Source organism: Lemur catta, chromosome 10, assembly GCF_020740605.2.
Source record: "Lemur catta isolate mLemCat1 chromosome 10, mLemCat1.pri, whole genome shotgun sequence".
Taxonomy (NCBI): domain Eukaryota; kingdom Metazoa; phylum Chordata; class Mammalia; order Primates; family Lemuridae; genus Lemur; species Lemur catta.
In genome coordinates, this window is record NC_059137.1 from 59921035 (window position 1) to 59946514 (window position 25480).

At 37.4% G+C, this 25480-nt stretch overlaps 2 protein-coding genes across 6 annotated transcripts in view; one reads left to right on the top strand and one right to left on the bottom strand.

Annotated features, from left to right (window-relative positions):
- The window catches only part of ERMP1 (endoplasmic reticulum metallopeptidase 1), a 51568-nt gene extending 40990 nt beyond the window's left edge, over positions 1-10578 (top strand). The window contains exons 14-15 of the mRNA XM_045563873.1: positions 7639-7802; positions 7912-10578. Of these exons, the coding sequence (XP_045419829.1) occupies positions 7639-7802; positions 7912-8076 (329 nt within the window). The 3' untranslated portion in view covers positions 8077-10578. The remainder of the gene's footprint in view (positions 1-7638; positions 7803-7911) is intronic.
- A 2117-nt stretch (positions 10579-12695) lies between these two features.
- RIC1 (RIC1 homolog, RAB6A GEF complex partner 1) overlaps positions 12696-25480 on the bottom strand; it is a 115535-nt gene continuing 102750 nt past the window's right edge. For 3 of the 5 annotated variants that reach the window (XM_045563875.1, XM_045563876.1, XM_045563874.1), the window contains exons 19-28: positions 24431-25159; positions 22733-22891; positions 22508-22644; positions 21046-21332; positions 19975-20166; positions 17463-17640; positions 17127-17315; positions 16153-16259; positions 13276-13462; positions 12696-12776 (exon numbers count right to left, since the gene is read on the bottom strand). In XM_045563875.1, coding sequence (XP_045419831.1) covers positions 12758-12776; positions 13276-13462; positions 16153-16259; positions 17127-17315; positions 17463-17640; positions 19975-20166; positions 21046-21332; positions 22508-22644; positions 22733-22891; positions 24431-25159 — 2184 coding nt within the window. In that variant the 3' untranslated portion in view covers positions 12696-12757. Of the gene's footprint in view, positions 12777-13168; positions 13463-13667; positions 16260-17126; positions 17316-17462; positions 17641-19974; positions 20167-21045; positions 21333-22507; positions 22645-22732; positions 22892-24430; positions 25160-25480 lie in introns of those variants that run through there. The other 2 variants (XM_045563877.1, XM_045563878.1) reach the window with 2 other exon arrangements.

Sequence of the window (25480 nt, forward strand, 5' to 3'; positions counted from 1 at the left end):
TTTAGAGTAAGATTAACATGTAAGTCAGTGGACTTTGAAGAAACCAGATTGCCCTCCATAATGTGGGTGGGCCTCATCCAATTAGTGAAGGCCTTAAGGAAAAAGACGTCCCTCCCCCCAGGAGAGAGGGACTTTTGCCAGCAGACCTCCTTCAGACTCATAATGCACCTTTTTCTTGGGTCTCCAGCCTCTGCACCTACCCTGCAAATTTCTCTCCCCATGCCCCCCCACCCTCTCTGTCTCCATACACATCCTATTGGTTGTATTTCTCTGAAGAACCCCAATACAGGAAGTTCACTTTTAAAAGTTCCTACCATTCTTGGGCATATAGGAATAACATTCATGGGGGTCAGGCAGATGGGGGGGGGGAGGATGGGTACATACATTCATAAGGAGTGTGATGCGCACCGTCTTGGGCAGGGGGCAAGGGCAATATACGCAACCTAAACATTTGTACCCCCATAATATGCTAAAATAAATAAATAAATAAATAAAGGTGGGGGGAAGTTCCCACCACTGTTCACTCTGTACTTTCCTTTTTGAGTACTGCTCACATAGTAGAAGGTTGTCTGGGACTTTCATGAGTGAAAAACATTTTCAAACATAACTTTTCCTTTTGCTTTATTTATATATTTTTTCAAGGCCTAATTTGCATACAGCGAAATGTAAAGATCTTACACAGTTACATTAGTTTTGGTAAAAGCATACATATACCCATGTAACCCTCATCTTTATCAAGATATACATAAAACATTTCCATCACTGCACTAAGTGCCTTTATGCGTGTTTCCAGTCAGTCTCCTTGACCCCCAGAAGCAACCACTCTTCAGATTTTTATATTCACAGATTAGTTTGGCCTGTTCTTGAACTTCATATAAATGGAATCATCTGGTATAGCCAGCCAGCCATACGTGCAACTTCCACATCCGCAGATTCAAACCAACTGCAGATTGAAAATACTCAAAAACAAACAATAAAAAATAACACAATAATAAAAAAATACAAAAAAATACAATATAGCAACTGTTTACATGGCGTTTACATTGTGTTAGGTATTATGAGTAATCTAGAGATGATTTAAAGTGTATGGGAGGATCTGTATAGGTCATATGCAAATACTATGCTATTTTGTGGAAAGGACTTGTATACCCATGAATTTTGGTATCTAGGGTAGGGGTGGGGTGTTCTGGAACCAATTCCCTGTGGATACCAAGGGATGATTATAATTTTCTGGGTCTGAGTTTTTGACATTCAGCTATGTTGCTTTGAATATCAGTAGTTTGTTTCTTTCTTTTGCTGAGTAGTGCTCATTGTATGAACATGTCACAGTTTATCATTCTCTTGTTGATGGGCGCTTGGGCATTTCCAGTTTTGGGTTAATACGAATACAGCTGTTATGAACATTCTTGTACGAGACTTTTTAGGAACATGTTTTCCATTTCTTTTGGATAAATACATAGGAGTGGAATTGTTGGGTTATTAGGGCTGACTTATGTTTAATTTTTTAAAATTGTTTGTTCTATTTTTAAGTCCTACTAGTAATATGTGAAAGTTCCAGTTGCTCCACATTCTATTTGCTATAGTTGGTCCTTTTCATTTTATCATTTCCAGTGAGTATTTCGTAGTATCTCTTGCATTTCTTTGATAATGAATGATGAGGGACTTTTTCAAGTGCTTATTGGCCATAAATATATTTTGCTTTGTTTCATGTCTTTTCCCTTTTTTAAAAATCAAGTTTCTTATTGATATGTGTAAGTTTATATGTTCCAGATAAAAATCCTTCATCAGATATATGTGTTGTGAAGATTTTCTTATGCATTCATCTTCTTAATGATGTCTTTTGATGTGCAGTTTAAAATTTTTGTGAACTTGAATTTATCAGGGTTTTTCAGGATCAGTGCTGTATATGTTATCCCTAAAAAATCTTTGCCTACCCAGTGGTCACAAAGATGGATCCTTATGTTTTCTCCTAGAAGCTTTATAGTTTTAGCTTTTATGTTTAGGCTTATGACCCACTTTGAATTAATTTTTGTGTATGGTGTGAGTTGTAGGGATCTAGGCTCTTTTTTTCTTTATGTATAATCCAGTTGTCCTAGCACCATTTGTTGAAAAAGACTTTCCCCATGAAATTGCTTTGGCACCCTTGTCAAAAATCATTTGTATACATATGGGTCTATTTGTGAACCAGTTACCACAATTTTACTTATAGAAGCTTTATAGTTTGTTTTAATGATTGAAAGAGTTAAGCTCCTTTGTAGTGTTTGTTTTTCAGCACTTTCCTTGCCATTTTTGCTTGTTTTTGTTTGTTTCCCTTGCTATTTTTTGTTTTTCCATATGAACTTTAGTAATTTAACTCATCTAACTTCAATTTAAAGCTAATTGCTTATTGGTATTTTTTGAGTATCATAGTAAATTTACAAATAAACTTCAGGAGCACTAACATCATATTGTTGAGTTATCCTATTCAAGAAGTGGGAATGAATTTTCCTTTGTTCAAATCTATTTTTATATCTCTGAGGAGTGTTAAAGAATTTTCCTATCTAGATTTTGTTGCTATTTTAATTGGGGGATTTTGTTACCATTATGTCCTCTAACTGGTTATTTTTTTGTATGTCTGAAGGCAATTGATTTCTGTATGTCAATGTTATGTCCTGGTACCTCACTGAAGCTGTTATTTTTTGTTAGTTTAATCATTAATACTCTAGGATTCTTCAGGTATACCAGAGATTGCTAAACTTTAAAGAGACAGACAGTAAATATTTCAGGCTTTCCTTTCTTTCTTCTCTTTTTTGTTAATTACCCTTTAAAAATATAAAAACCATTCTTAGTCTGAGGGCTGTGCAAAAATAGATCTTAGGAATGATTTATTGACTATTGCATATTATTTGCAAATGTAGTTTTATTTCTTCTGTATCAATTCTTATGCCTCTAATTTATTGGCTAATAATTCTTGCACAGTATAGAACAGTTATAGATACAGTGAGCATCCTTGTCTTGCTCCTGGTATTAGTACAAAGGTCTCTAGTGTTTTCTCACATGTGAGATACTGGGCTTTGGACTAAGGTAAATATACATATATTTTTTATCATGTTCAGCAAGCATTCATCAATTGTCATTTTCTTGAATTCTAAAAATCAGGAAGGGGTGTTTAATTTTATGAAAGGTTTCTTTTTCAGCATCTACAAAGGTAATCATAGGATTTTTCTTCATAGTGTCTTTTTTTGTTGCCTATTATTTTCTTGATGTGATCTTAGATTTTGTTTGCTAACGTTTTTGAGAAATTTGGCATTAATACCTAGGGATGATAATGGTGTTTTTTTATTTGTGCTTCATCAGATTTAGGTGTTAATGTTATACTTCATAAAAAAACAATTAGTTTTCCTTCATTTTCAATGCCTTGAGAAAATTTATGGAACATTGGAACTATTTTGGTTGAAAAGTTGGCTTGAATTCCTCTGTGAACCAACCCCATTGGGGCCTGGGGCCTTTTTTGTTGGAGGTAGTTCCTTAATAACTTTTTCTAGGGAAAATGGTCTGTAATGTGTTCAGTTTTGGTAGTATGTATTTTCCTAGAAAATTACCGATTTCTTTTCTGTTTTCAAATTTATTGGTATAGAGGCTTGCAAAGTAATCATGTGATTTTTAAATACATTTTATTTAAATAATTTTATCTTTTTGTATATTTGTGTTTTCTCTGCTCTACTCCCCTTCCCCACTGCCCCTTTCTTAATGAAGTTAGCTAGTGATTGTCTTATTTTGTTAATCAAAAAAAAAAACAAAACCCAAATTTTTATTTTATTTTATTTATTTTTTTGAGACAGAGTCTCACTCTGTTGCTCAGGCTAGAGTGCCATGGCATCAGCCTAGCTCACGGCAACCTCAAACTCTTGGGCTCAAGGAATCCTACTGCCGAGTAGCTGGGACTACAGGCATGTGCCACCATGGCCAGCTAATTTTTTCTATATATTTTTAGTTGTCTGGCTAATTTGTTTCTATTTTTAGTAGAGACGGGGTCTCGCTCTTGCTCAGGCTGGTCTCGAACTCCTGAGCTCAAGCATTCCTCCCGCCTCAGCCTCCCAGAGTGCTAGGATTACCTGAGTGAGCCACCACGCCTGACCATTTGGTCTGTTTTATTCTGTTCTTTATTTCACTAATTTTTGCTTTTATCTTTTAATCCTTCCTTGTGTTTTCTTTTGGTTACTTTGTTGTCCTTTTTTACTTAAGTCATTTTTTAGAATTTTACTTTACTGAAAAAATACTTAACTGTTATGAATTATCCTCTTATCACTGTTTTCATTTATCTAATAGTATCTTTTTAAAGAAGTCTATAATTTAAGTATTTCTTTCACTGATGAGTCTTTAATGGAAGACCTTTTAATTTCTAGATGGAAGCTGTTTTGTTATTAATAACTTTAGATTTCATTAAATTATGATGTTGTTGATAAAATTTCAATTTTATGTAACTTTCTGATATTTCCTCTCTGACCCAATATTTGATTTTATGAATGTTTCATGTTCACCTGAGAAAGATGTATTCTGTATTATCAGTACATAAAGTTTGATATATACAAGTTGAGCATCCCTAATCTGAAAATCCAAAATCCAGAATGCTATAAACTCAGTTTTGAGTACTGATGTGACACTACAAATGGAAAATCTCACACCTGACCTCACATGACAGGTAGCAGTCTAAACACAGGAGCACAAGACATGGTTTATTCAGTATTCTCAAGGGAAAAAAGGCCCTCCCAATCCTTACCACAAAATTTGTTTCAGTAATACATATATTAAAATCCTCACTATAACAAGTTCTTTTGCTGAAGATTTTGCAGTTGTTTCTTTGTTGGATGAAGCTTATCCTCTAGACTAGCGGTCCCCAGCCTTTTTGGCACTGGGGAGTTGTTTCATGAAAGATAATTTTTCCATGGATGGGGGGGTGGTTTCGGACTGATTCAAGTGTATTATATTTATTGTGCAGTCAGACCTCTCTGCTAATGATAATCTGTACTAGCAGCCGCTCCCCAGCACTAGCATCACCGCCTCAGCTCATCAGGAGGATTCTCATAAGGAGGGCACAACCTTGATCCCTCGCGTGCGCAGTTTACAGTAGGGTTTGCGTTCCTGTGAGACTCTAACGCCTGCTGCTGATCTGACAGGTGCAGCGTATTGGTGACGTGAGCGATGGGGAGCAGCTGCAAATACAGATGAAGCTTCTTTCGCTCACCTCTTGCTATGCGGCCCAGTTCCTAACAGCCCACGGACGGGTTCCAGTCTGGGGCACAGGAGTTGGGGACCACAGCTCTAGACTTCTGAAGAAGGGCTTATGAGTGCTATGTTCCTGTATGTTTAAAATTGGTTTTCTATAACCTTGACACCTGAGGGTCAAGCTGGTGGGCACAAAATCTTTGGTTCACATTTTCCAATAATGAGTTTTTCAAAAATCACTGTTCTGTTGTTACTTGTTTTATATATTATATATTGTTTTTGCATAGTCTGATACCGGTGTTCAATTCTTCTTTTGCCCCATGAAGTATTTGAGAGTCTTTCTTTGAAATCTAATAGTTTTACTAGGTTATTTCTTGAAGTTGTTTGTTCTTGGTTAATCTTCTAAGGCTGGGGTCCCCAGCCCCTGGACCCCATCACCACCTGAGTTCTGTGCCTCACCCCACCCCCATACATGGAAAAATTATCATCCATGAAACGTAGGAACCAGGTTGCACAGCAGGTGAGCAGCGCAGTGGAGCTTCATCTGTATTTAGGGCCACTCGCCATTGCCTGCATCACTGCCTGAGCTCCGCCTCCCCCTCCCTGGTACCAACAAGGGTGGGGGGCGCTGTTCTAAGGTGCTCAGGAGGCCCTTTCAACGTGTAGATTCAGGTCTTTTGTTTCTGGAAAGTTTTCTTGGATTACAGTTTTAAAAATTCCATCGTTTTGTCTTCTTCTGGGATACAAATTAAGTGAATGTTATTTCTTTTTGACCTACCTTCCATTTTTACCACTCTCTGAACTTTTTATTAAGTTCTTGCTTTTTCTCATTTTTATTTTCCTTGCTTTTCTTTAATCCCCATTATTAAATTTTCATTTGAATCTTTTCTGCCCTTGGGCATCTTATAATTTAGCCTTCATTTCTAAGGTAATTTTGCGTTTTTCTTCTGTTTCTTTCCTGAGTTCAGTCAGTCCTTTTAATCTCTCCTGGTAGTTTGTCTACTTTAAGGTTTAGAATTTCCGATTCATGGTGGGGATTTTTATATCTTCAAATATTTGTGGGAGTGGATTTAGTTTGGAGTGTTGCCTTAGAGTTTTCTTCTGTTTCATGGTCCCCACCCACACCCCCTGCCCCCAGCAGAATTTTCTTCAGTTGAGATGTTTTAGTTCTCATTTCTGATGTTCTTATAACTGTATGGATCTTTCTATCCCTTTCTTTCTCATTTTTGTGGCATTAGGTATTTTGTAAGATTCCCAGCCAATGGCTTGCTTTTCTGTCAGTATAACAAACTCTAGATCTTTTAATATTTACTCTGATGTGGGTAAATTACATATCTTCAATTTTTTTTGTTTTGCTTTTGTCTTTCAGGACCCTTAAGTTTTCCTCTTTTGCTTCTTTCACATTTACCACCCAAATGCCAAAGGATACCCCTCCTTCCTTCCTTCCTTCCCTTTATTTGTCCCCTAGAAGCTGCTTTTGAAGACTGACACTTCAGTGTGCACTTTTAAGTCCCTTCCATGTAAATCTTGTTCTAACTGGACACTATAGTAGTATTTTCAGATTCAGGGTGATTTACTTGGATTGACACAAAGCCTTGCAGCATGATCAGGGTGGGCACAAGCATGGGAGATTGTTTCCTGAGATTTTAAAATTTATGATTGTTTCACATTTGGGTATGTTTTGTCTTCAACTTAAGCTGCAAATGTGTTTTTTGTATAGTTTTATTTAATTTTATTTTTATTTATTTAATTTTGTAGAGATGGGGGTCTCACTATGTTGCTTAGGCTGTTCTTGAACTCCTGGCCTCAAGCAACCTTCCTGCTTCAGCCTCCCGAGTAGTTCTGACTATAGGTGTGAGCCTCTGTTGCCCAGCTCCTTATTCTAATTTTGGTCTGACTGGCACTGTTGTCAGTTTCCTTGGCAGTCCATGGTGATGATTAAACTGTCAGAACTGAGCTGATGTTTCATCTTCCTGCTTAAAGGGAAAAACTGGTAAAAAATATTTTAGGGGTTATATATCAACTGTCTGAAAATTACAACTCTGTTCATAATATTAATACTAATCCTATTCCGTACTGTTATAGCATGTTGCAGTTTTCCCAACACTTTCACATGCTGCTTCTAATCATCCCCCAAAAGAGATTAAATAAGTTCCTAATGTCATGCAGCAATTGAGTGATAGGCCCACGACTTAACACAGGCTTTCTCATTTAGATTCTGTGCCTTTTCTGCTATGCTTCATGAGTTAACATTGATACATACTGGATGTGTCCAAACTGGTGAACCACCATTAGGTTTATAGTGAGTATATTTAAAAGTGATCCAAGGCACGAACCTTCATAGTATGGTTTGGGTGGTGGGTTAATTGCTGTTGTCTGTTGATGCATTTAAAAAGACTGATTTGACTATTCTTTCTTCCTCTTATCTTATAGGACCAAGCCATATGTCATTCTATGTTCGAGCCCACAAAGGGTCAACACTTTCTCAGTGGTCTCTTGGCAATGGCACTCCAGTCACAAGTAAAGGAGGGGACTACTTTGTATTTTACTCCCATGGACTCCAGGCATCTGCATGGCAGTTCTGGATAGAAGTACAGGTGTGCATTTCCCAGCATATTCCCATCAGGTTCCCAGGTGGTATTTAGCAAGAACCTTGGGTTCAGCATTCTGACTTCAGAACTAGAGAACTGATTCTCTCTCTCGCAGGTCTCAGAAGAACATCCTGAAGGAATGGTCACTGTGGCCATTGCTGCGCACTATCTATCTGGAGACGACAAGAGATCCTCCCAACTCGATGCCCTGAAGGAGAGGTTCCCAGATTGGACATTTCCCTCTGCTTGGGTGTGCACCTACAATCTCTTTGTGTTTTAATCTTGTGGATGAGCTCTAAGTACATGCCCATTGGATCCTCCATGTGACACAGTTTCTCCTTATGTTACGTGGATGTTTGTAATGTAAGTCAATGAATTTTAATGAGCATATGTTCAAAGAGCTTTTTGGGTTAATGCTCTTCGGGGCCAAGCACTATTAGGGTTAAGCTATGGGACAGTGATGCATGGACTTCTGACACTTGAAAATGCCAGTTTTCTGGCACTTAAGCACATGTGGGTACCGCCACTACACACATAAGTGATTTTATGTGATCTTAAGGACAAAAGCCAACAAACCACTTCAATAGCTATCCCTCTAGGATCATGAAAGATGTCAACTGTCAGAGCATTGTTAATGAGCAAAGCCACTTGTGTCAGTGGATGGTGAGCAAAATATTGTTCATCGGGGTAATGATTCCCCTTGAGATCTACCTCTGTGTAGGTCGTTGGCACATGATTGCCATAAAGATTGAGGAAGCAGCTTTGGGACTCTGCTGAGAGCTGTTCCCTCAGGCAGCCTCTGGAGTGTGCTGTGTGTCTCTGTTCTGAAGCCTGGGCCCTGGCATGGCCCCTGTGCTGACAGGTGGTCACTGAGGTCCACTGCTGTGCTGCTTTCCCGAGGTGGTTTTTCAACGCCTGTTCCACCTCTCCACTCCCCCGATTTGAAAAGGGGAACATTTAGCCACCTTTCCTGCTGGACTTTCATAGGTTCTTTGGTTTAGAATACTGTTTGTCCAAGTTTATGACCTTAACTTCCTTCCTCAGAGCACTGAGTTGCCACTTTGGCTATTCTGGGGTTGAAGAAGGGTTGGGAGTAGTAAATATTTATTCTCTTTACTTTATTCATACAAGGTTAATCCTTTATGACATAATTTTATTGATGCACTGGGTCCTCCTTTTTTTCCATCCAGTTGAATAGTTTCTTGGTAACTTACTGTCCAGAGGGGCTGGCATTCCTGAGTTGAGGTTGTCGCTTGTACTGGAGTGAGATGGTGTTCAAATCCTGCATAATGGCAACATTAGGACTTAACGGTGTTCATTTTGAAGATGGGCATGTAGCTTGAGAGGTGTACCGTAGCAGCACCTCAAGTGGCTTCTTGGTTCCAGCAGTGAGAGGTTTTGATGAGACCAGCAGTAAACTATGCTAAGCTTTTTTTGTTCCATTAGGAAATGTAAAAAGTCCGACAAATTGAGTTTAACAAGCATAGGCAAAAAACAGGTGAAAGAAAAGCAATAGTAAAAAAAAAAGTTAGCTAGACTTCTTGAGTGATGGAATGAGGAATGCTTCTGGAAAAGTGGCCCTTGGATCTGTCTGTACAGAAGCAGCACAGTAAGTATGTGTCACAGGAGGAAACTTTCTTGAAGCTGCTTGTGCAATGTGTATGATGTGTTTTCTTAATCATGCTCTCCTCATATTGCCTAATTTGTGATTCCCTAAAAAAGTAACTGGGCCCATGCAGACAGCAGGGCTTCAGCCAGAGCTGAATGATAGACAGTATGCTGGCTGTCACGGGCATCAACAATGCACACTGGAGTCATTGTAGAAATCAGTCTCAAGTGTATGTTATCTGCTTCAAGTGTCTGGCTCCTGCTACATTTATCTGTCAGGTAGTACATAAGGTATGCAGGGTTTATATCTTGTATAGAATCATAATTGTGGAGAAAAAGTTAACAGTAGTAATTTCTCAATGAATTTTAAAATACAGGTGTATTTTCTGTCCCAGTGATTACTCTGAAATAGAGTACTAGAAATTATAGAAAAAGCAGCAAAATCCCATGTTGGAGACATTGTATAAAAAACACATTATTCCCTGTGATTCCTCCCCCGCCCCCTTCAGGAAGGATGCTGTTACTCCTTTTTAGTAGTAATCATTTTTGTTTTGCCCTTGGGTTATTTCCTTATGCAAACCATTCTCTTTTGTTTTGGTTTTCTTTAGCATTATGAAGCTTTGATGTTGTAAACGGTCAGAAACAAGATGCCTGCTAGTTTCAGGCCATGCTTAATATTCTGGGAAGTTGTTTTAATGCCAGAAATGGTCGAATCTCTATTAATAAGCACATAGTCTGTCATATCAGTAGCCTCTGAGATTAAACTTATTAGTTTTTTTTTAAAAAACAGGATCTGATCATTTGAATAACTCACTTCTAAAAGTCTTTTCAAGCTCAAACAAATGGATTATTTTCTACAGAATTTTAAGTAGCAAGAACAGTACTGCATATTCAGGGAAAGTGTGAAGAATTGTGATGTTAAAGTAGTTTGTTCTTGTGTCTGACTTAAGAATGACAGTTGCATGAAGTGTTTGTTGCCACATTTTAACAGATATAGATAAGCATGATAGGATTCCTTACGATGTTACCACCAAGGGGGCCACAAGCCAGCCTGCTGACTCAGGAAGCTGTAGGAAGAATGATTGTGTCTTGTCCCTTTCCTTTCATTGGTTTACTGACGTGTTGAGGATTAATTGTTGCCTTACAATGTTATTGAAATAAACTTTTTAACATACTGGTTGATAATCTTTTTAACAGAAAAACAGGTCTATGTTCTGCCGGGTCCGCCATATTTCAAGGGTTACTTCATGTCCAGAGAGCCTTTTAATTGCTGTTAAAAAAAACCTATGATGGCTCATGTGGGTATAAGGGCTATTTTAATGGGAAATGTTATTTTAACTTCAGTTGGAATCCTTTTTTTTTTTTTACCTTGGAATGAAATGGTGCATCTGAATTTCATAGAAATTAGCGGCCTATTATTTGGTAAATGTTGAGCCTTCAGCATATTCAGGAGTTTTAAAACATCTCCATTGGCAAAAAAAAAAAAGTCACCAAAGGACTAATGAAGGGCATTCTTTTACTGTGGCGGTAGGGGTAAGAGGGAGAGAAGAAACTGTCTTTCAGCCAGAGCAGTGTCCCACTGCTTAGTCTAATCTCCACAGAAGGAAAAGGTACCACTCACCGAAATAGAGCATGGACTTTGGTGTTCAAAGATCTGTGCCAGTTATTTAGCTTTCTGAGTGAATTTGCTCAGAACAGTTCACTACAAGGGTAAAAGAGCTGAACAAATTCTATTCCTAATACTCCTCCCTCCTCTTTTAGGGCTAGTAAAGCCAAGATGCAGTTATGCCTCTTAAAACTGTTTTCAGTTGAAATACTTATGAAATTTTGGAGTACATCCATGTATTTTTTGACACCACTACTTTCATATTTGAGTTGTAAAAATACAACATGTTGATAATTTCTTTTCTCCAATTTGGCCCTACATCATGACCAAGTGGGAGTTATCCCAGGAATGTAAGGTTGGTTTAACATTTGAAAAGCCATATAATGCACCATCTTAACACAATGAAGGACAAAAACCACATGACTATCTCAATAGATGCAAAAAAATTTTTTTTGACAAAATCTAAAACCCTTCCATCATAAAAACACTGAAACTACATAAAGGGGAACTTCCTCAACCAGATAAAGGTTATCTATGAAAAGCCAACAGCTAACATCATACTTAGTAATGAAAGGCTGAAAGTTTTCCCTCTAAGATGAGGAAGAAGACACAAGAATGTCCACTGCTGCCATTCTTACTCAATTTTGTACTGGTGGCTCTAGCGAGGGCAGTTTAGCAAAACAAAGAGATAAAACGCATCCAGATTGGAAAGAGTTTAAACTCTCTCTAGTTGCAAACATGATCTTCTACATAGAAAATCTTCTTATAAGGAATTCACAAAAAAACCTGAGTTCAGCAGTGTTGCATGATCCAATGTCAATGTACAAAAGTCAACTAAGAACAATCCAAAAATGAAATTAAGAATTCCATGTACAGTAGCATCAGAAGAATAATAAAATACTTAAGGGTAAGTTTTATGTAAGCGCAAAACATTGCTAAAAGACATTAAAGATGACCTAAGTAAGTGGAGAGACATTTCCTGTTCATGGATTGGAAGCCTTAATATTAAAGATGGCAATATTTTCCAAATTGATATATATTTGAATACAACCCCTATCAAAATCCCACCTGCCTTTTATTTTGTGTAGAGATTGACAAGCTAATCCTAAAAATCATATGGAAATCCAGGGCACCTGGAATAGCCAAAACAGCCTTGAAAAACAAACTTAGGACTCCCACTTTCAAAGTTTCCTACAAAGCAGCAGTGATCAACAGTGTAATACTGGCATAAGAACAGACAAATAAGTCATTGTAATACAATTGAGAGTCCAGAAATAAACCTATATGCCTATAGCGAATTGATTTTCGACAATTCAATGGAAAAAAAGTTTTCAATAAATGGTGCTCAACTGAATATCCATACATGAAAGAACAAAGTTAGACCCCCTACTTCATACTGTATACAAAAATTCAAAAGAAAAATTAGGCGTAAATATTCATGACTTGGATTAGGCAGTTGTTTCTTAGCTCTGACGCCAAAAGCACAAGCAAAGAAAAAATAAATTGGACTTAATCAAAATGAAAAATTTTGGTGTTTCAAAGGACACTATCAAGAAAGTGAAAAGACAAGCCCACAGAATAAGGCAATATTTGCAAATCATATATCTGATAAAGGTCTACCATCCAGAATATATAAAGAACTCTTACAAATCAACAAAAAGATAAATGACTTAACTGAAAAACAGGCAAAGGATGTGACAGGCATTTTTCTTCAAAGATGTACATGAACCATTAATGAGACTCCACTTCATACACAACTTGGGTGGCTACAACCAAAAAGACAGTAACATGTTTGGGTGGTAGAAACTGGAACCTTCACATCTACCACTAGTGGTAATGTAAAATGGTGCAGGTGCTTTGGAATGTGGTTTGGCATTTCCTAAAAAAATTAACCAGTTACCCTATGACCCAGTAGTTGTACTCCTAGAGAAAACTGAAAACATAAGACCACACAGAGAAACATGTACATTAATGTTAACAGCAGTGTTATTCAAAATAGCAAAAAAGTGGGAAAAAACCCAAATGACCCTCAACTACTCAATGGATAAACAAATGTTGTATTATCTACATAACAGAATATTACTCAAACTCGAAGGAAGGAGTGCTATGCAAGGATAAATATTGAAAACATCATGCCAAATAAAAGAAGACAGAAAAGTCCACATATGTTTCCATTTATATAGAATGTCCAGAATAGGAAAATCCATAAAGACTGCATATTTAGGAATACAGGAAAAAGTCAAAATCATTTTTAATATCACTTACTAAAAAATGATGCCTCGTCTCCTAATACACTTTTTGTTTGGTGGACACAATATGGTATACATAATTTTCTGTAATTTCTTCATTATATGGTGAACATTTTCCATGTCATCAACATGGATTGTTTCTTCCAATATTCTATTTTCAGGCATTTTGGACGCTCCCAACTCTTGATGTTCCCATCCTAAATCTACACATAAATAAAGATTTTAAATAAATTTGTATTTCTACTTATTTCATAAGGAAAATTCTAAGAGGTGGAATTACAATGAAAAGAGTATCTCTATGGCTTTTACTACATGTACTTTTTGCCGTTAACCTGAGCTGATGAACAAACAAAAGTTTGTGTAATGGTTTTATTGCCCTTTACCAAGTTAAAAAAAATACACATTACAGAAGTAGCAGCAACTTTAATTACAAGCAAAGGTTGATTCCCACCCACTTTCAATGACTTCTTGTTTTGGTATCAGCAAATAATTTCAATGTATCTAGTAAACTTCAAATAGTTATACTGAATATTTAAATTCATTGGTTAAAATTATGGTTTAAACAGTTGATATGTGAACCAAAGAACACGGCAAAATAAAAATGGGGTTTTAAAAATTAAAGTTTATAAAAAAACAAAAATGAATTACCAAACAGAAATTTTCTGTAAACTCGCCAAATTTCTTGCCTTGGGGCCTTCTATTTCTGTTAGTTGAAAAACAAATACTTTATGGAAGAAAACATTCATTCATGGCCTAAACACCACAGGAATACAGTTAACTTCTTGGTACCCTGCTTTCAAGAATGTGAGATGAACTCATCAGGATAGTGTTTTATTTAAGATATCTGAAAAGATCACAGCTCTTTTATAATGGTATAGCATTTTTATTGATTGAGTATTCACACCAAACACAGAAGTAATGCTGGTTCTTCTCCCTAATGGACTAGGACAGGAGAAGAAAGTTCAGTTTAGTTTCTTGCTGGACTGCATGTACTCACATGCAAAACATGATCTTAAGATTCAGGGACAGGAGGTTTGAAACAAAGTCTTAAATAAAAATAGCACCAGAAGGACTAGGTACTGATAATCACATACTCCACCCATTTAGGAGTTTTATTATGTAAAATTATTGCACTTGTAATGTAAAAAGTAAATGATAGTAAATTACCCAACTCAATAATTTTAGATAGTCTGATGAATTTTGAACTAAGCTATTTCAAAATGATACTGAGTTTCCCCCTTCAAAGGAAACCTGGCTAAGACAACTAAATCTAGCCTTTTACTTTAAAAAACAAGGATAGAGGACCATGTTTTGTTTCCAAACTATAATTGCACTATGAGAAGAGAGCCTATTTTACATAGTGGTACGAATTTGGTCCACATCAAACACACCGTTATTATAAAAATAAACAAGTTTGTTTTTTGTAAAAAATAACATTGCATTCCTTGTTCAAATTGCACAGTACAAACAAGCTATCTAAATTAATACTGTTATAAGGTAATTAGAATTACATACAGTGGACATGTGTTTAGTCCAAAGCAATTAAGGAATATGCAGTTCTAATGTATGAAAACTAAGTCATATCTAGAAATACATAAAATATTTTAAAAGTTTACAATGAAGAATGCATTCTTTACACTCATTTTTAGTAGCTGTGATAATACAGGATTCAGCAGTCTATTTATATAAAAGTCCATTTTTATTCAATTTACAAAAGCAATAAATAAGAAACTACATTAATTTGCACAAAACCTATTCCACTTCCTTCATGATCAGAGTGACCGTTTCTGTTACTTTATGACCATGCGGATAGATCTGTCTTCCTTTATAAAGAAGGCTGCTCATTTTTGGAAAGAGCAGTCCTGTTTTTGTATCTATAGTCATGCAGAATCCAGCATAAAACCTTACAAATTATAATACAAGCCCTAAAAAATAGGAACAGTGCCTTTGAGTATATTTACATAAGAGTATTCACAAAAAGATACAGTTCTTTGATACAAAATAGTTTAGTGGTAGCTAACAGCATAATTGATGAGAACCCATCAGACATCTGTCCACACTGATCTAGTAGGAATCAAGCTTGCTGAACAGGTACATTAACTCATAGGTAAATTGCTTCCATCAATTCAGGACTGGGATTTACCAGGCTAGTAGAGCCAAGGAGAATGTCTCCATCACACTGGCACCTATTATGTCAGTGTGGGCATCCACTCAGGAGGACCAACTGGAGTCCAGCGAGCTCTATTCAAAAGAGCAAACAGGTAGCTCAAGTACCTGATGAGCTACAGCAAGCACCTTAGCATTTATTTTTTGAAAAGCTGTCTGGATGCACACTGAACCAGAAAACATGTTAAGAAGCTTTAAGTAGTGAAAAAGAAAGCTCACCTCGGGCAAAACAATCCCTATGGTTTAAGAGCTACCAATCTTTTAATAAAACCAAAATATTCTCATGTACATCTGTACAATATTATTACTTTCTACTGCAGCTTAAAAATATTTTTTATAAAAGTTGCTTTATTCAATATCACATTTTTATGGCGTCAAAGAGATTTCTTGGAGGAGAAAGAATTAGTTAAAATCTAATAATACTTGACCAAAGTGTCTCTGAGCTGGGTTCTCTCCCCCATTAAATTATCCAACTAAGTCGCAGTGTACTCTGTTGCACACTGCTGCTAATTAATACTGCCCATCGTGATGGTACTTCCATGTTGTTAGGACACAGAACAGTCATAAGTCCCATCCTGAAAAGGTTCCTCCTCCTCTGCTTGGGCTGTGTCCTCCTCTTTCCGGCTGACCATGCTGTTAACCCCGACCTCGCCCTGGGGGATGCCTCCATGGCCGGAGGAGCCCCTGCTCTCCTCTGTCCTGGGGCCCGTCTGTTCGGGAGTCTTACCCATAGTTACTGGCTGGAAGGCATCAGGTTGGACCTGCTCTTCTGTTACTTCACTGAGCTTCTGCAGTTGTGGCTTAATGATGTTTAAGAATGGCTTATATCCAGGGCTAAGTAAAGGAAAAAATATTAGCTCTAGTCTGCCATAATGCAAAGGCTCGGTAGACTATGTTATGTATGGACAAACTACTAAACACTGATACGGTAAGAGCAATGAGAGATTACAGGGGGAGGAGGTAAGCAGGATGGAAGGAAAGCCTTGGGTGCCCTGCCCAGCAGAGGGAGCCCTGCATTGAATAAGCCTGAGCCTTAAATTTCTGAGCGCTAGAAGCAAAGATTGACATTTTAAAAGCAGTATTACAACAAAAATTATATCTTACAATCGAAAGACCAATAGGATTTTAGACTTGAAAAATGACCTTCAGACATTTAACCTACATGCACTTGGCAATTAAGGAAAACTAGATCCAATTAAGGCAAGTAATTAGCCCCAAATCCACACATAACTGGTAATAAAGACAGGGCTAGAATCCAAGGCTCTTAACTCCCATGCACAACTCTTAATTTGGATTTGCTAGGAACTGCCATGGAATGTTAAATTCACATAGACCTTAACTTTATATCTTTTCAAGTAGACATTTTTAGGTTATAACTTTCAATCCCACAGGACTAAGAATTAGACTGAGAATGTAAGATTTTAAGTTCATTTGTACTGTATCAATCTTAAGTTAGTGACATGCATTCACATTATAAACTATGAACTGGCCAATCATCTAACTTTACTCAGTGGATAGTACTCATTTAAATAGTTGGGAACAGAATTCTTACTAAAGAAGTATCCTTAAAAATGAATGCAAGAAAGCATTTTTATTTCTATTAACCTAGAAATATCCAAAATAAATGAACCATAAACTAAGCCTTAATGCACAAGGACAGGATTCACCAAAGGACACAAGTCTAAGGAAACCAGGACTTACCAATCTGTAGAGGCCCATCGGTCCACCGCATGTAGCCCTGTCTTTATGTTCTGTAACATCTCTCCATCTACCTCTGAAGATTGTATAATAACCAAAATCTGATTGATTATTGAAGATTCTCTAAGAATCAGGCCTATAACAATGCACCAGTCCAGGCATCCGGCCTCCATGAAAATGTGCAGCAAATACCTATATATAAGCAGAAACACAGTGATTTAGGCAGAAACAAAAGATGTCAAGAAGGGCAATGAGTATTAGGAAGGTAGCCCCTGTAACTCTGTGTGTCCAGATACCCAGAGGAAGCATTCTGTGCTTTCAAATAGCTGAGAAACTCACCGAAGCTGCACCTGGGATTTATGAGGCCCTTTACTCGCCAACTCCATGGATATGTGCTCCAGCTCTGACTGAGTTAAACTGAGTGTGGAGAAATTTTCATCTACCATTGTCCAGTCTCCATCCACCATGGAGCTACTTTCAGTTAAGTCTGTGGCTGAACCAATACTGCATTCATCACCTGATGAAGAATTGCCAAAAGTTATAAACCAGCTTCATGGAGAAAATGTATTTTCCTTTAATTATTAGCTGCTTCTCAGATACTGAATTCTCCTTTGGATTTTGAAACCAAAGCATTAAGTCCATTGCTAAAATTGCCATGTAAACAGCAGCAGATGTCTTTTAAAAAGTCATGAGAGATACCAGACATTATGTCCCTCTGGATGAAAAAACCATATACCACCTATGAAGTAGTCTTTCCTGCCTCCCCCCAAAACACCTAGCTAGAATTTGATCAAGTTTTTAGATTCAGCTATTAATTTACAGGAAATATGAGGAATCCATTAAACTAAACCATGAAGATGCAATGAGCAAAGCCCATATTGTGAGGAAATCTACAAAAGCAAGTTTCTTCCTCACTGAAGATGAATAAATTTCATGGTTGGGGGTGAGGAGGAATAGGAGGGTAGAGAACATTCACTTAAAAAGAGAATTAAAAACACTATCACAATGTGTGACTCTTATTTGAATCTTGACTCAAACTACAAAAAAATTTATGATGTTTATCAAACAACTGGAAATCTGAATACTTACTGGGAATTATCAAATTTTTTAAGGGATGATAATCTTACTGTGGTTATATTTTTTAAAAAAAGAATCCTTGTAGGAAAAATACTAAAATGTTTACAGATAAAATATATCATGTCTTGGATTTGCTTCAATTAATATAAGAGTGGGGACGTGGATGAAACACATTTGGCCTGGAGCTGATAAGAATGGAAGCTGGGTGATGGACAAATGGAGGGAAAGGGTCTACTATACTATTATCTCTATTTTTTATATACATTTGAAATTATCTCTTTAAAACAGTTTTCTAAAAGAAGTAATGGCACTACCTCACATCCATTACAGTGACTACTATCAAAAACCAGAAAATAAGTGTTTGCAAGGTTATGGAGTATTTAGAACTCTTATCATTAATGGTGGGAATGTAAAATGGTGCAGGTGCTATGGAAAAAAGCATGACAATCCCTCAAAAACTTATAAACAGAATTACCAAATGATTCAGCAATCCCATTTCTGGATACATACCCAAAAGAAATGAAAGCAGAGTCTCAAAGGGACTATGTTTATAGCAGCATTATTGACAATAGCCAAAAGGTAGAAGCAACCCAAGTGTCTCTTAATGGATGAATGGATAAACAAAATGTGGTCTATCCATACAATGGCGTATCATTCAGCCTTAAAAAGGAAGGAAATTCTGACATGTGCTACAGTGTGGATGAAGTTGGGGACATTATACTATAAGTCAAATAAACTGGTCACAAAAAGACAAATGCTGTATGATTCCCTTATATGAAGTACCTAGAGTAGTCAAATTCATAGAGACAGAAAATAGAATGGTGGTTGCCAATGCCTGGAGGGAAGGGAGAGCTGTTATTAAATAACAGATACAGAGTTTTAGTTTTCCAAGATGAAGTGTTCTGGAGCTTGACTACACAAGAAGGTGGATGTAACTACTGAACCATTTGCTTAAAAATGGTTAAGACAGTAAATACTACTAAACCATATGCTTACATATGGTTAAGACGGTAAATTTTATGTGTGTGTACTCTACCACAATTAAAAAAAAAGTGGCAGCTGGGACCCTCCCCACATAGCAGCTCAGGTAACAGTGATGACAGACTGATAAACACTAGGTGAATGCCTGGCCAATAAGAAATCTGCAAAAAATCAGACCAACTGCTGTTTAAGCTCCTAAATTTTATAACCCTATACCGACATAAATTGCTTCAAAACTTCTTCTGTTTGTAATTCACCCATAGAACAGAGGTGGTATACAGTTTTTGTAAGGGGCCATATAATAAATACTTTAGATTTTGAAGGCCAAGAGGCAAAATGAAGAATATTATGTAGGAACTTGTTGTATAGCAAGAGAAAAAGCAAATTTGCACAAATTTTTTATTGATGAAATAAAAAATAATAATAACAGTAAAATTTTTATGACCTAAGTCTAGTTATGATAAAAATGAAATTATATGGGAATAACATTTTGCTTATTTGGGGCTCAAAGTTAGTGTTTCCTTATCATCAAAATTGAGTGCAAAGATTAATTTATTAATGCTGATCCATACTGAGATTTTACCTATTTCATCTATCTAAGATATATACGGCAAAGTACAGTCAGGGCCAATTTGCCCCCGTTTTAGTAACTGCCCACCTCTCTAGCAGATAGTAATGGCTAATCCTCCAGGATGTTGAAGGAAGAGAGTGAAGCTCTGTCTCTGAAGTGCTATAGCATATAAACTTTCTTCAAAGGAACTGAAGGAGAGGTAGGACTTAAAATGACATTTACCTTTATTAGATAAAGGTGACAGAAAGGCATCTTGCATCTGTGGTCCATGGGATGAAGCTGTGTCTATCTCATGATGGGTGGGGCCCATGTTGCTGAGCCAGCTCTGACTTCGCTGGATGTTGGAGATGCCAATATCCATCTCAAGATTTGAAAAAGGGTCAGCTGACTGAGACTTTAACAGCTGCTCTCCCACTGCAGGGTATGTCCAAAACCAAAAAACGGGAGGAGAAATTCAAGCTGCACACACTGCCACTTCCAATTCAGCTCTCAGCCTCCCCAACCTCCCTACCCAATACCAATAATTCAAACCCAACTACTGTCCTACACTATCATCCACCCAAAAACTGGAGATGTGGGACTGTAACACAACAGACTGACCATATAATGCCATCTAAGAGTCATATCATCATATCTCTTACTGGAACTAGGTAAAACTTTATTCTGTTGATCTGCTAAGTGATTTGCCTTGGTTCTTAGATGACATGAAGTTTCCAAATGCCTAAATAAAAAGTTTGTTTAAAATTTTCATAAATAATAATTAGAACAGTCTTCATAAAAAGATCAAAACTGAAAAACTTTATCTTTTAATTTTTCTTTCACCAAAATATACAGTTTTACTTTGTCCTCTCCTACTTTAGAAGATGGCCCAAGTTGTCAAAGATGTATTTTTACTAATTCTCTGGAATAAATCCTGTCAGGTAAGTCACAATTTAGCTTATTTTGAGGTCCATGTCTAACTAACTGGTTCCAAAACTCCTTTCTGCAATAAAATAATCATGAGTAGCTCTTATATTCAGCCAGTTCTCAACTTGTTTATAATCTAAGATAACAATGATTAGATTTATGAATTAGACTTCAAGGTTTCATGACATAGAGACACAGGTTCTTCTACTTTATTTACATCCTTGATCAAATGGTGGATGTTCCAACTCAGATACAAAGAGTTGGCTTTTATCTGCTTCTGAGTTTGGAATGAAAAGACTTCCTTGAGTATCAACTAATAGCAAAATGTCTAAATACTTGGAGTAAAATAAAATTCTCCTTGTATAAGTGACACAAAGTCTACATTACCTATTCGGTATTTTCCATTTTTGAAAGGAGAACTGATAGAGGAGGCTGGGATGATGGGAAGTGGCCACAGGAAATCTTTGTGGAGTCTCTTCAAGGCTATTACAAAGTTGTCTACCCGGGCAGCTCGGGTTCGTTCCTTGCATAGCCAAGTAATTAGTTCAAAGCCCAGCTGGGCTGCAAAGCAGCCAAGGTCTTTTAACCGCACATCTTCTAAGAGGCGCCGAGCATGTCTCCAGAGCATCATGTCAATGTACATGTTCTCAGCACAGTCACTGTCTTTGCTCCACCTGTAAGTGGAAACATAAGAAAGCTACAGAATAGTCTTTACTGGGGGATTTCACATACTTTTACACAGTAGCACTGACAAAGCTGACAAGGAGGTAAGAGATCCAAGATCTATTTCTGACTGCAGAGGATGATAAAGCCAGGACTTCTCCTCTGTGTGATACCACGACCTGTTGAACACCTGGAATACAGCAGGCCCTTAAGAAGTATTTGTAGAATGAATACATGGAATAGGAAAAAAAGGGAACAAAACAACCAGGGCAGGAAGAGGGTGGTGAGTGGTTGAAGCCCATTTTTAAATTCAAGGTATGGCTAAGAAGACAGTGTTTTCCTGGCAATTGTTTACATTTTACTTGTAGATAGCCCATAATAGTGTGTGTGTACACACGCACGCATGCACGCAAGTGCTGGGTGGTGGTGTTAATGGTCAGTGATAAGAGAAAACAGTGAAACATCACAATAAAAAATGTTCAATACGCTTTCACTATGTGCCAGACACTGTAGTAAGAACACCAACAATATAAAAGAAAGGATTTGGTAAGAGAAAAAAATAAAAGACAAGAACATGTAATAACATAGGAAGGAATACCTCACAAGCCAGGGAAAATTTTAATGGCTTTACAATACTTAGTGTGAGTTCATAGTTCTCTCTCAGGAGACAATAACCCATCTATCAGTGATAGAGGTTTTGGTCTCTAGAATACAATTACTTTTGGCTCTGCCACTGGTTTGATGACTTCTCTAATGAAAAGGACACAGGAAAGTTGAATTCATGAGCACTAACTTTTATTTTTTATCAGAGGTACAGGTGGAAGGAAGGGTAAAACTATTGACTTTAAGATGGCGTTTGGATTATCCACAGATTTATCTATCTTCCTTTTTAATCTGGTCCTCTGTCATCAGAGGTAATTTAAAGTTAGTTGCATTCAGAACAGGTACATCAAGACCTACTCTAGAAAAGGGGCAGTAACTACACAAAGAGTACATAGAAAGAAGTGAACTTAGGAGGAAGAAAAAAGGGAGGCCTTCTGTGTGGTCTTTATGCCTTTTGGGAACAGAAAAAAGTATTGCAATTGGATTAAATAGTTGTTTCCATAAGACCCAATTTTATAAATGCCCTGAAATGCACTGTGTCACAGATGCCAAAAAAACCAGTAATGGTTCTTCATTCTTTTACCTTTTTCCAGAAGGACCAGATGGCATACTTAGTGTTTTCTGTAAGCTGAATTTACTAGGAAGAACATTTTCAGCTGACTGGGATAAACTGATGCTTCGATTTCTGAAGAACTCAAATCCACCACTTGAACTGGGTTCCTATGATTACATACAATGTACAGTACAGTTAGAGAAAGATGCCATGCAGGTGTATGGCCTACACAAGTTGTACAACTTTGTAACTAACCTGAGCCGTGGGTGTGGATGGAGGTGTCTCAGATTCTCCAGAGCCAATGGCTTTAAGAAATCGAATCATGTGTCGACATAGGTCCCACTTGCCTTGTTCTAGTGCTGTGTTGAACAGAAGGGTGGCATGTTGCCTACTTACTGCCGGGACTTCCATATTCTACAACCAAGAAGACAGCATTCCTTTTACACTATACTATGAGCAATTCTTTATCTCCACAGTTCTCTAACTCCAAGGAAAGTAGCCACAACACTGTAGGGGTTAGTTTAACAGTAAGATTAAAAGAAACATTAAAAAGTACCATACAAGGAAAAATGAATCAAATACTCTTCTGGTGTAATATAAACTATGACTCACTGAACTCCCACTACGATACCGTACATACACCTTACATACATTATTTCATTTATTTCTCCCAAGTACTGTGCAAAATAAATATATCATTCCTGTTTTACAGATGAGGAAACTGAGTTGAATAAATTGCTGAAGATCAGCAGAAAAGCAAGAATAAAAATCTAGGTTTGCTTGACCCCCAAAAAGGTCAGTCAGCTCTGTCTCCTGTTACAGAGTTTCTGAGGCTTTGACTAAAACTCTTTGTTTTGGGCAACAGCAAGCAGTAAGTACCACTATACATTCAGAATCATCAATAGTTCTTTCACAAATTTAAACTTACTGTCTATCTTGGCCTTCATGGAAAGGTGCCTAATAGACAAGTTTAACTGTAATTATTATTTGCCGGTCCATAGCAATTTAGGAATTCTGCTGGAGAAAAAGTTTCTAATTCAATTGCAAGAGAGATCACTGAAGGTCTAAGGAGGGATCCAGGAAAACAAATAGCTGCATTTATTTAGATAAATTCTATGGCTTTTTTGTGGGCTAGCCATGGAATCATAGAATCTCAGGGCCACCCAGCCTCTGCTTGAATACTTCCTCTGGTTTCAGTCAGTTGGCATGAAGTAAGTTGATGAACCTAGTTGACAGGCAATGTGCTTCAAGCAGAGATTCAAACCAGGTTCATGGTTAGCTTCCTACATCAGTGCAAACAACTTTGCAATAATTTGAAAGAACCTTTCAGACTTAAAGTAATAACGAACTGTCAAGCCCTTTTGTAAAATATATAATGAAACAAATTTTCACGAGTCTCGAAGAACCCATTATTTTGAGAAAAATCATGTACTGTGAGGGTCATTTCTGTGACAGACCTGAGCTGCCTTCTCAGCTTGCTTTGGGAAACCTAGTATAAGGTGCTCTGTTATGACCCATGCTTTAATTAGTGTCCCCTCAGCAATTCCACACTGCAAGGGAACAAATCTATTATTGTGAGCTCAGACAAACCCATTAATATGCAAAATAATACTTTCTTCACTATGTTTCCTATGTAATATTTCAATAATCTTATGTAATGTTTCTTATATAATATGTTCATTATTACATGTATTGCAATACTTGTAATAAATTTCTTCAATGTTATTCAAAATGATACTCGGAACTCTAATCTGTTTTAGGCCTATTTAGGGACAAATAGGATAAAATACCCCTGTAATGTTACTTTATGACATTCCAAGAAATCTGTGGTCATTTGACAACTCTGACTTCTTCAAAATGAAAAACAAATTAATTCCTTAAACACAATTGGGACTTTTCCCCACTAAGTTTAAGCTCATTAATTCTGTCCCTTTGTAAGAAGAGAACTGTTACCTGTAGGATAATAAGGTAAGAGGCAGCTGTGTCCAAATCCTGAGCCATCAAACATTCCTCAAACAAGTCCTTGGGGTTTCCAACAGCTGCAAAAAGGTAATTCCACAGGGCATATTCAGTCTTCCTGGCACAATGGACAACTGTCTGCAGGAAGAGGGGGAACTCGGTGATAAATTTTGCCACAGTGGGAAGGAGAGGGTCGGGAATGGGCTCCCGTGAGGTAGCTTCTTCTTCAAGCACTTCATGGAGCATGAGCTCCAGCACATGAGGGAAGTAAGGTAATGCGGCACAGGACTGGGCCAAGAGCAAGGCTTGCTCCCCAAGGTTTCTGACCAGAAGCTGACGTAGAATGTGGTGGAGGTAGATCTGAGAAGTTCTCTCCACAACACAGAAAGGGAAGAGCACCTCTAGCTGTTCCCTAGCATTGTTCCGAGTATACAAAGAATCATAGAGAAGAGTGTCATTGACAGCACCAAGGACTAATGCATCTTCAAACAGAACAGCCAGGGGGTAAATATTGATGTGGAATGGCAGCATGATCCGCTGGGACAAGAAGGAATGGGGCTTGCGGTGATCCCTAGGGAAGAGAGGGAGCCAGACTTTCATCCCTGCACCACCACAGCTCAGCCAGAGGGCCTCCAGAAGGTGACGTTTTTGTTTATTTGCTCGACACGTAGTCCAGACATTTTCAACAGACTGGGCGAGTACAACAGGAGGACAGAATGGCAGCTAGAGGAGGAGAGACAAGAATCAGGTTTTTCTCCTATTAAAGCAGGTTCTTAAGTTCCTAGGTACTAGTTCACAAAGTCTTTCAAAATGGTAACACAACTGTTTTGGAAAAGCAAGGAAATCTATATAAAATTAGCGTTAATAATGGTACCCTGCCTTTCAAAGTATCATTTAAATCTAAAAACAAAACCAAAAATCCCATGAACTTCACCCAGACTATCTTTTTTTCCTGTTAGAATTTGCAACTAATGCCTAAGCAATAACACCTGGAATACAGAAGATCTAATTACCATTTCAGGACCTTATCCTTCGCTTCACAAA